This window comes from Papio anubis, chromosome 7 (assembly GCF_008728515.1).
Source record: "Papio anubis isolate 15944 chromosome 7, Panubis1.0, whole genome shotgun sequence".
Classification (NCBI taxonomy): Eukaryota; Metazoa; Chordata; class Mammalia; order Primates; family Cercopithecidae; genus Papio; species Papio anubis.
The window spans coordinates 83506875-83517540 of NC_044982.1; the positions used below are offsets into that span (position 1 = coordinate 83506875).

General features: G+C 47.9%; 1 protein-coding gene and 1 non-coding gene across 5 annotated transcripts; one reads left to right on the forward strand and one right to left on the reverse strand.

The window, feature by feature from the left end:
• Nucleotides 1–211: 211 nt before the first annotated feature.
• Nucleotides 212–284, reverse strand: TRNAR-ACG. Its single transcript has one exon. It is a non-coding gene; the product is annotated as a tRNA-Arg (tRNA).
• Nucleotides 285–404: 120 nt separating this feature from the next.
• PRMT5 (protein arginine methyltransferase 5) lies at nucleotides 405–9411 on the forward strand. Of its 4 annotated transcripts, XR_649569.1 has the most exons (18): nucleotides 405–742; nucleotides 1376–1494; nucleotides 1780–1865; nucleotides 2342–2476; nucleotides 3168–3280; nucleotides 3415–3464; nucleotides 3673–3836; nucleotides 4898–5059; nucleotides 5228–5305; nucleotides 5396–5454; nucleotides 5541–5663; nucleotides 5750–5925; nucleotides 6760–6869; nucleotides 7080–7173; nucleotides 7356–7472; nucleotides 7675–7739; nucleotides 8882–9097; nucleotides 9206–9411. XR_649569.1 is itself a non-coding variant. In XM_003901566.2 (17 exons), the coding sequence occupies exons 1-17, from the start codon at nucleotides 633–635 to the stop codon at nucleotides 9032–9034; spliced, it is 1914 nt and encodes a 637-aa protein (XP_003901615.1). In that variant the 5' UTR covers nucleotides 405–632; the 3' UTR covers nucleotides 9035–9411. The 4 variants fall into 4 exon arrangements, 3 of the variants coding, with proteins under 3 accessions (XP_003901615.1, XP_003901616.1, XP_021796691.1); XM_003901566.2 differs by having other exon boundaries at nucleotides 8882–9411; XM_003901567.3 differs by having other exon boundaries at nucleotides 593–827; nucleotides 8882–9411.
• The last annotated feature ends 1255 nt before the right edge of the window (nucleotides 9412–10666 follow it).

Below are 10666 nucleotides of genomic sequence, written 5' to 3' on the forward strand. Positions count from 1 at the left end.
CAGTTTTCTCAATGTTCATATGGACGTAAATAATGACACAAGGAAAACACTTTTGAAGGTAGTTACGGGAAAAGCTGACATTAGATGGCTGCAGAACCCAACCAACTTAGGAGCTGAAAATGAAAGCGTTAAGATAATAAAGAAGCTTCAAACGACGAAAGGTAAGGAAAATCAGAAAATGCTCATGAAGTAAAATTATGAACAGCCCCACCGAGCCAGCCAGGAGTCGAACCTGGAATCTTCTGATCCGTAGTCAGACGCGTTATCCATTGCGCCACTGGCCCTGAGACGAAAGACAATTTCTCCATGATGCTCCTTCAAGGTTGTACTGCAGGGTTTCATGGGAGGTGTAGTCTCATAGCGGAGTTCTGCAGATACACTAAGCATTCTGGGAGATTGAAGTTCGTCAGAAACCAGACTCTGAGATTGGTGGATCTTCAGGAGCCACGCCGTACGCCACTGCGCAGCCCGCGGATTGGCGGGAAAAGCCACTCCCCATCCCTCGCGTTCGGGAGCTGTGGCAGACGCTCTGGTTGTTAAGGCGACTCGTCCCGCCTCCTGGGTCTCTAGTTTGGCTTTGTGATTGGCTACTAGTATCAAGGAATCCCGGCGTGGACAGCGCGAGGAAAAAGATGGCGGCGATGGCGGTCGGGGGTGCTGGTGGGAGCCGCGTGTCCAGCGGGAGGGACCTGAATTGCGTCCCCGAAATAGCTGACACACTAGGGGCTGTGGCCAAGCAGGGGTGAGGGCCGGACCTCCACGAGCGGAATGCGGGGTCTGAACTCGGGGACGGAGAAGGGCAGACTAGTCATCCCGGAGAAACTGGGGTGAGGGGGTCGGCTAAGATGAGAAGGGGAGAGACTATTACTCTTTGGAGGGGAGAAGCCTCGGACCCAGTAACGTGAGGAAAAGAACTTGTGGGGGGCCTGTGGTCACTGAGTCCCAAAGTTGGGAGAGTTGTTGAGTAAACTCTAAAGGGCTCTGGAGGTCGCGATTATTGTCTGGGAGTGGGAGGAGGTGTTAGGGGTCAAGGGAGAGAAGAGGCTAATCTTGACGGGGGAGGCACGGGCAGAACTGGGGCAAATCTGGATGTGATGGTCTTCGAAACATAGTGACACCTGAGGAGAAAAAAATTCTACTTGTGGATTTCCATCGTTTTCTCCTTACTCATATTTCCCATGGCTGTGTTTTGGGGAGAAACTGAGGCACAGTACAGCAGAGATGTCCCCCAAGGTGGTCTGAACTCAGCAGCCTAGTAGGGTGAACTGATGGCAGCTGAAAGGGCTGTGGAAAATCAAAATAGCCTAAATCCAGTTGCTTGGCTTTCTGGCACTGCTGCTCTCTTTACATGATTCTGGGTCTGTCGCGGTTGTAGGTTTGATTTCCTCTGCATGCCTGTCTTCCATCCGCGTTTCAAGAGGGAGTTCATTCAGGAACCTGCTAAGAATCGGCCCGGCCCCCAGACACGATCAGACCTACTGCTGTCAGGAAGGGGTAGGGACCATCCCATATGCCCCTTAATTATTAGAGGCAATAACAACTTCTGCTTTATCGGGGCCCCGATTCTTCTCCTTTTCTGACTTGGATATATTTGTTAGTCCCTGGGATATAGATAACTTGTTTTCTCCTTGCTTCTCTATTCTGCATCAGGCTATCCCATGTCTATGTAGAAAAAACCTTTGTCTCTCATTTCTACTCTTGATTCCCAAAACTAAAAATTGAACAAGTAAAGTGCTGAACCTTATTCAGTATTTGTCTTTCTTGGGTGGGGGAGTGCAGACTGGAATACGCTAATTGTGGGAAAGCTTTCTCCATGGATTCGTCCAGACTCAAAAGTGGAGAAGATTCGCAGGAACTCCGAGGCGGTAAGACTCTTTAACTTCTATGCTGGATCTTTCTAACCAAGCTGGGTAGGGAGAGTGGTCCCCTCCCACCCCCAATAACTTGGTAAATCAACTGATACAATGAAATTAAAGCTATTAGGCTGGACCCCATGGTGCACACCTATGATCCTATCACTTTGGGAGGCTGAGGTTGTAGGATCACTGGAGCTCAGGAGTTTGAGACCAGCCTGGGCAGCATAGTGAAACCCCATCTCTATAAAATATACAAAAATTAGCCAGGCATGGTGGCACATTCCTGTGGTCCCAGCTACTCAGGAGGCTGAGGTGGGAGGATCAGTTGAGCTTGGGAAGGTTGAGGCTGCAGATGAGTGGAGATTGTGCCACTGTACTCCAGCCTGGGTGACAGAGTGAGACTTTGTCTCAAAAAAAAAAAAAAGAAAAGAAAAGAAAGCTATTTGCTTGTTAGCTCAACCTTTTCCTCTTCATCTCCATTCCAGGCCATGTTACAGGAGCTGAATTTTGGTGCATATTTGGGTCTTCCAGCTTTCCTGCTGCCCCTTAATCAGGAAGATAACACCAACCTGGCCAGAGTTTTGACCAACCACATCCACACTGGCCATCACTCTTCTATGGTATAGCTGAGGGGCTCCTTTCCTGCTGCCTATCATAGTAGTCAGATTGTGCTAAGTACCTTCTTGTGCCTAGCCATTCAGTGAAGGGTGTGTTTGGCAGAATTGAAGTATCAGTATTGCCGGGCACAGTGGCTCATGCCTGTAATCCCAGCACTTTGGGAGGCTGAGGTGGGCAGATCGCTGAGCTCAGAAGTTCGAGACCAGCTTGGGAAGCCTGGTGAAACCCTGTCTCTACAAAAACCAAAACCAAAACAAAAAAACACAGATTAGCTAGGTGTGGTGTCACATGCCTGTAGTCCCAGCTACTTGGGAAGCTGAGGTGGGAGGATGACTTGAACCTGTGAGGCGGAGGTTGCAGTTAGCTGAGATTGCACCACTGCACTCTAGCCTGGGTGACAGAGCCAGACCTTGTCTCAAAAAAAAGGTCAATATTGCGCACCTCTCCATCTAAAAGTGGTATGAAGAGAGTTTCAAAACATGCAAATGTAATTATTTCGGAAACTTACGTAAGATAAGGCAGATATTTACATAAGGATCTATACATAAGGTACACGTTCACTTACAAAATCACAAATTGGGAAAAGCATATAAAGGGATTAGCGAGGTCTGGATGAAGTTTTTGATTGAGGGAAACTTTCTGGACCCAGTGAGTTCAAAAGGGTGTTCTAAAAGGGTGACTGTTCATGTGCAGTTCTGGATGCGGGTACCCTTGGTGGCACCAGAGGACCTGAGAGATGATATAATTGAGAATGCACCAACTACACACACAGAGGAGTACAGTGGGGAGGAGAAAACATGGATGTGGTATGTCTCCCTTTGCTGCTGTGATAGGGTGAGGGGAAGTACAGGGTGAAACCTATAGGGAGGTCTCCTTGAGCTATGGTGATTGGTCGGCCGTATCTAGTTGACTGTACTTTTCTGTATTTGATTCTGAACAGGTGGCACAACTTCCGGACTTTGTGTGACTATAGTAAGAGGATTGCAGTGGGTGAGTCCATGAGAATCCTGGGTTGGGTGTTGCTTCTCTGACCTCCTGTGAATAAGATTCAGGAATTTTGTATATAGTATACAATTTTACTACTTATCCTCTGTCTCAGACTGCCTTTCTCTTAAAGAGGTAAACAGATTTTTCACAAAGGAGCAAGGAAGGGTTTCTTGCCTGGCAGTGGTTGACAGTTTTTCTTTGTCTCATGTAGCTCTTGAAATTGGGGCTGACCTCCCATCTAATCATGTTATTGATCGCTGGCTTGGGGAGCCCATCAAAGCAGCCATTCTCCCCACTAGCATCTTCCTGACCAATAAGAAGGGATTTCCTGTTCTTTCTAAGATGCACCAGAGGCTCATCTTCCGGCTCCTCAAGGTGAGTGGTAGGAGGGTTCTAAAGGTGGTCCAGCTATACATCTTGCCTTATTTACCTGTGTATGATCGTTTTTTCCTGTGAGGCTGACTCTTTTTCTTTGGTTTCTGGGGAGCAATTTCAGTGAAGTTGGGAGTCTTGAGAACAAAAAGATAAATGCCAGTAATAGCCCTAGAAACCTTTCAAAACAAACCAAACCTCATGAGAACTTTGCAGAAGGTTTCATTTAGGAAGTTACAGCAAGGATCCATGAGGCTCTTTGGGTGTTGATGATACTTTTATGGCATAAGAGGGCTTTTCTTTTTTTTTTTTTTTTTTTGAGACAGAGTCTCACTCTGTCACCCATCCTGGAGTGCAGCGGTGCAAACTCAGCTCACCAGAACCTCTGCCTCCCAGGCTTAAGCGATTCTCCTGCTTTAGCCTCCTGAGTAGCTGGGATTATAGGTGTGCACCACTACTGCCCGACTAATTTTTGTATTTTTAGTAGAGACGGGTTTTACCATGTTGGCTAGGCTGGTCTTGAACTCCTGACCTCAAATGATCCACCTGCCTCAGTCTCCCAAAGTGTTGGGATTACAGGCGTGGGCCACCACGCCCGGCCAAGAGGGCTTTTTACAAGTTTACTGAGGCCTCATGCTGCCTTTGTTGGTATTGGAACAGATACTAGAGAACTGTTGGTCTGGGCCAGGCACAGTGGCTCACGCCTGTAATCCTAGGACTTCGGGAGGCTGAGGCGGATGGATCATCTGAGGTCAGGAGTTTGAGACCAGCCTGGCCAACATGGTGAAACCCCATCTCTACTAAACATACAAAAATTAGCCAAGCATGGTGGCATGCACCTGTAGTCCCAGCTACTTGGGAGGCTGAGGCAGAAGAATTGACCCTGGGAGGTGGAGGTTGCAAGTAAGCCAAGATCACGCCATTGCACTCCAGCCTGGGCAACAGAGCGAGACTCCATCTTTAAAAAAAAAAAAAAAGGAGAGCTGTTGATCTGGGCCATATTTTACACTGGACCCAGAATCTTGGTTTGCGGGCTGTATCTGATAGTCTGACTTTTCTTACAGTTGGAGGTGCAGTTCATCATCACAGGCACCAACCACCACTCAGAGAAGGAGTTCTGCTCCTACCTTCAGTACTTGGAATACTTAAGCCAGAACCGTCCTCCACCTAATGCCTATGAACTCTTTGCCAAGGGCTATGAAGACTATCTGCAGTCCCCGCTTCAGGTGGGTCTGGAGTGCACTGAGAGTAGGAAGGTGGGGTGAAAATGTATCTTGAGAATATATGCCTCCAAATGTTACTAAAACTCATAAAGCAGTGGAAAGTTTTTGATATTTTAGTGCATTGTCCTTTGCCAGAAACTGGCTAACTTTATCCTTTTCCTCATTCATCAGCCACTGATGGACAATCTGGAATCTCAGACATATGAAGTGTTTGAAAAGGACCCTATCAAATACTCTCAGTATCAGCAGGTACTGTGTGGTATGCAGGGTGAGGAAAGCACAGGGCTAGCATGACCTGGGGAGACTGGGATTACAACCATAGGATATTCTCTCCTCCAGGCCATCTATAAATGTCTGCTAGACCGAGTACCAGAAGAGGAGAAGGATACCAATGTTCAGTGAGTGCTTTCCCCTCAATCCCAGGGACTTGCATACCTACATCTGTATATGCCAAGTCTGCTTGACTCTTCCCTTTCTTTCTTAGGGTACTGATGGTGCTGGGAGCAGGACGGGGACCCCTGGTGAACGCTTCCCTGCGGGCAGCCAAGCAGGCTGACCGGCGGATAAAGCTGTATGCTGTGGAGAAAAACCCAAATGCCGTGGTGACGTGAGTAGCAGCCTGCTTGCTGGGAAGTTAGTCCCCATTGCCAAATTTCCTTAACATGTCTCCTCACCTTATTGTCTCTGTTTCAGGCTAGAGAACTGGCAGTTTGAAGAATGGGGAAGCCAAGTGACCGTAGTCTCATCAGACATGAGGGAATGGGTGGCTCCAGAGAAAGCAGACATCATTGTCAGCGAGCTTCTGGGCTCATTTGCTGACAATGAATTGTCGCCTGAGTGCCTGGATGGAGCCCAGCACTTCCTAAAAGGTGCCCCCAGGTTGGGGTGTAGGTGGAGGGTGATGATGGATGAGACATCTACCTGGGAGGAGGGTACAGGGTTTAGGGGAAAGTGAGTTGGACCTGGGTCACATCATACGAGTTTGAGAGCTATTGCTCCACTGCCTCTGTGCCCTTAGCAAATGAAGTTGTCTCTTCAAACCTCAGTGTTCATGTTTGTAAAATGAAGGGAGTGGGCCAGGCGCTGTGGGAGGCCAAGGTGGGAGGTCAGGAGTTCGTGACCAACCTGGGCAACATGGCAAAACCCTGTCTCTACTAAAAATAGAAAAATTAGCCAGGCGTGGTGGTGCACGCCTGTAATCCCAGCTACTCGGGAGGCCGAGGCACGAGAATCGTTTGAACCCGGGAGGAGAAGGTTGCAGTGAGCCAAGATTGTGCCACTGCACTCCAGCCTGGGCAATAGAGCGAGACTCCGTCTCAAAAAACTAATAATAATGAAATAAAAAATAATGAGGGGAATGGACTCCTTGAGCTGACATATGTACCCTGAGCTTAGCTTTCATCAGGAACTTTTGTGGGACTTTGTGACCCCACAAAAGTTAAGAACTACCAGATTAGACTATCTTGGGTTCTTTCAGTTTTTATCTGTGTGACTCTGTAAATTAACCTAGAAGTGGAATCATCCGTGACAGTAGTTGGAAGGCTGGCTTAATAATGTGACAACATGCATTTGTCTCTTTCTTCCATGCCCATGCCAACGTTGGTTGGTTTTGACATGGGAGGTTTGATCCTTCTGATCCTTCAGTTAGTACAGACACACCATTTCCCTCCCTCTGGAACTAATTTGACTCTCCTGCTGTGCAGATGACGGTGTGAGCATCCCCGGAGAATACACTTCCTTCCTGGCTCCCATCTCCTCCTCCAAGCTGTACAATGAAGTCCGGGCCTGTAGGGAGAAGGACCGTGACCCTGAGGTAAAAAACCACTCTCTGGAAAGAAGTGGTACTCTTCAGTCCTCTTCTTTTTCTGTATTTGCATCAGCTATTTTCTTCTGCTGGGGATGAAGAGGCGAAGAAGTTAGGGATTAGGGAAGCACTAAAGTAAAACTTTTTTTAATCCTTGGGGAAGTAGATATCTCCTGTCTGTCTTCCCCAACACTCTCTCTCTCTCCTTGTCTCTGACAGGCCCAGTTTGAGATGCCTTATGTGGTACGGCTGCACAACTTCCACCAGCTCTCTGCGCCCCAGCCCTGTTTCACCTTCAGCCATCCCAACAGAGGTAGATTCTTTTATGACCGTCCTCTGACTAGAGGGGTGTGGGCTTCTTCCTTCCTCCTGCTTTCTTCCCTTGCTGTCCCTAGTCTGCCTTATCTACTCTTCCCTTCCTGGGTCTTGCTTATGGTTTACCAAGTTGTCTAGAGCTTCTAGCCCCTTGTCATCCACATGATTATTTCCTGACAGATCCTATGATTGACAACAACCGCTATTGCACCTTGGAGTTTCCCGTGGAGGTGAACACAGTACTGCATGGCTTTGCAGGCTACTTTGAGACTGTGCTTTATCAGGACATCACTCTGAGTGAGTGTCTATGGCAGTGGATGGCAGAGTATGAGGGTGTGCTGCCTGGGCAGCTTATATGTACATGTGTCATTTAGATTTATGGGGGCCCAGTACTCAATGAATGGAGATCTTTGTGTGATTAGAGAAGAGACCCTCTTCAACATAGGCAAAAGGCACAGCCATGGAGACCTCTGTTTTTTCATTATTTTGTCCATACCAGGTATCCGTCCAGAGACTCACTCTCCTGGGATGTTCTCATGGTTTCCCATCCTCTTCCCTATTAAGGTAGGAACTGCTTTTAAGACTCTGTAGGTTAAGGAGTAACTTTTGCCTTTGGTGTTGTGCCTCTTTCCTTCTCCCAGGAAGATAGTTGACTATATGACTCATGTTCTCCTGATTTCACATGCTCTTGGATCCCAGTGGTAGGTGTTGGGAGTATTTGGAGTGGCCTTCTGCCTGGCTTTCCCGCATCTATTCTGGCTACCCTTCTGTCCTCTACTTTGAGCAAGAGCCATCTTTTAAACACTCAAATTTGATCTTATCTCTCTCTTTCTCTCTCTCTCTTTTTTTTTTTTTAAAAGAGACAGAGTCTCGCTTTGTCACCCAGGATGGAGTGCAGTGGTGCAATTTCGGCTCACTGCAAGCTCCGCCTCTCCAGTTCATGCCATTCTCCTGCCTCAGGCTCCCTAGTACTTGGGACTACAGGTGCCAGCCACCATGCCTGGCTAATGTTTGTGTTTTTAGTAGAGATGGGGTTTTACCGTGTTAGCCAGGATGGTCTGGATCTCCCGACCTCATGATCCACCCGCCTCAGCCTCCCAAAGTGCTGGGATTACAGGCATGAGCCACCGCGCCTGGCCTGATCTTACCTCTTTTTTGCTTAAAACCTTCCAATGCCTTCCCATTGTCTTTAGGATAAAAGTCAAAATCTGGAACATTGCTTGTAAGACTTGATGTGATCTAGTGTTTGCTTGCCTTTGCAGCTCCTGTCCCCTTGCTTACACTGCTTCAGCCTTATGGACCTTCTTTTGGTTCTAATTGTCGATCTTCTTTCCTACCTCAGGCTTTCATGCCTCTCTTTTCCCTGCAGAGCTCTTTGCTTGTCTCTTCACACCGTTAACCTATCTTCTAGGTCTCCTTTAAACATTTCTATTGTGAGATAAACTTTCTCTGACCTCCTAGACTAGGTTAGTGTTCCCTTTCATAGTTGTTTTTCTAGCACTCTGTACATGTTCACAGCACTCACCACACTTTTGATTATTTGTTCAGTGTCTTATTGTTCAGCGTTCTGATAGGCTTCAAGTAACTTTCATGAGGGTTGGGACAGTCTTGTCATGTTTATCATTTTATCTCCACACCTACCGTAATACACTGCCATTTATAATTCATTAGCTCCACCCTGAACCTCCCTGTCTTTCTTCTTACAGCAGCCCATAACGGTACGTGAAGGCCAAACCATCTGTGTGCGTTTCTGGCGATGCAGCAATTCCAAGAAGGTGTGGTATGAGTGGGCTGTGACAGCACCAGTCTGTTCTGCTATTCACAACCCCACAGGCCGCTCATATACCATTGGCCTCTAGCCCTGCGTGCAAGTGTCCAGAGCCTTGGAAGCAGCTTCATGTTCTGCTCCTGTAGTACAGAAGGTGCAGTACATCTATGGGCTGTGATTCCCCTTGCCCATCAGAGAGGAGCATTTCAATCTGCTTTCCTGCCTTACATCAAGGTGGGCAAGGGATTATAATTAATTGCAGGGCTCAAGCCACCAATCTGTGAAGACCTCAGGCCAGGGGGTGAGGAATTAGTGCTGGATTCGAAGCTACGCACTCAGCCTCAAGAGCTCCCTGGAATATCCCTGAGAACATGGGGTTTGGACAGATGTTCAGCCCTTCTCTGTTCTTGTTTTGATGGTTTCGTGTAAGAGGAAATACAAATAAAGTTATAGCCCTTTCCTGCACTACCCTGCCGCCCCTGCCGCTGTTTTCCCACACCTCACTTAGACCCAGGCATGTTCAGATCTGTCCTCTTACCTTATCCAAGACCTAAAGGGGCCTAGTTGTATTCCCTACTTAGGAAGCTGAGCAATGACTGTTGTACTCCTGGATATAGGCCTTTCTGACCAGTTACAGTGAGCTCTTGTCCATTAGAACCTGTAGTTAGGCTTTTCTCTGGGGAGGAGGCATAGAGTTTGCCACCTTGGGAAAAGATGGAATAGTGAGTGAAGCCAGTTTCTCTTCCTGTATTCTTGAGCTACTGCACTGGCAACTGGTTACCTCTCCTTTGTTACCTCTTGGGAAGGCTGGAATCCATCCAGGAATCTCCAGCAAGAAGCTACCTATTTTTTTGAATAAAACCACAGGTGTACAGTTTGAAGTCCCTAAGAGGTCATCTAGTCCAATTTTCCATTTTACAGAGGGGGAATTTGAAATGGGTGCAATGATGTGATATTAGTATCCAAGTCAGAATTGGAAGTCAGCCTCCGACTCTGGCTCTCCCCATGTTATAACCAGCTACATTTTTGGCAGCTACAGTAGACCACAGAAGTGTCTAGGGGCTCCTGGAGGCCCTTGGAAAGTGAGGGTGGACATCAGTTCCTTCTTTCCCGTTAGAGGACTCAGTACTGCTACATCCAAGGAGTCACCTGAGAAACTTTCAAATCTACCCTTGCAGTGGGAAATGTGGGGGCACTGATTTGAACGGAAGTTATGATCTGTGGGAGCAGGCCATGACGATAGGGCAGAGTGTGGACCAAGACAAGTCTGTGGCAAGATCTGCTTTTCCCAGGTCCCAAGCAGCGAGGTCAGGAGAGGTGGTAGGGAGGGTTGTTTAAGTAGCCGGCTCAGAACGGGGATTTGGAGTTCAGCATCTCCGGACTTGAAACAAACACCTCTGTTCTCTACAAAGCTTAACCGTAACGACTGACGTGACTCCTTCGGCAAATCCGAGTAGGGTCGGCCAAGGATGTAAATTGTGCCTCGTTGGCTCCGCCCATCGCACTGGTCTAGTCAACTCGAGCACCGGGAGTGGGGTCGGTGGCTCCTTCACTCCCGTTCTCCGTCCCGTTTTCCCTGCCCTCCGCAAGTCATTTAACCAATGAGAGAATGATGGGCGGCTACCAAAGGACGCTTCCATTTTCTGGAGTCTCTGAGGTTAGCCAATCAACGGGAACTCGTTGGTTGCTAAGACGCAGTTGAGTTTGCTCCACCCATACTTAG

Coding starts and splice junctions, on each gene's coding strand:
- PRMT5 (XM_003901566.2), top strand. CDS start 633: ATGGCGGCGATGGCGGTCGGGGGTGCTGGTGGGAGCCGCGTGTCCAGC. Junction 3,281..3,414: donor GAGGAGAAAACATGGATGTG/GTATGTCTCCCT, acceptor GATTCTGAACAG/GTGGCACAACTTCCGGACTT. Junction 5,060..5,227: donor ATCTGCAGTCCCCGCTTCAG/GTGGGTCTGGAG, acceptor CTCATTCATCAG/CCACTGATGGACAATCTGGA.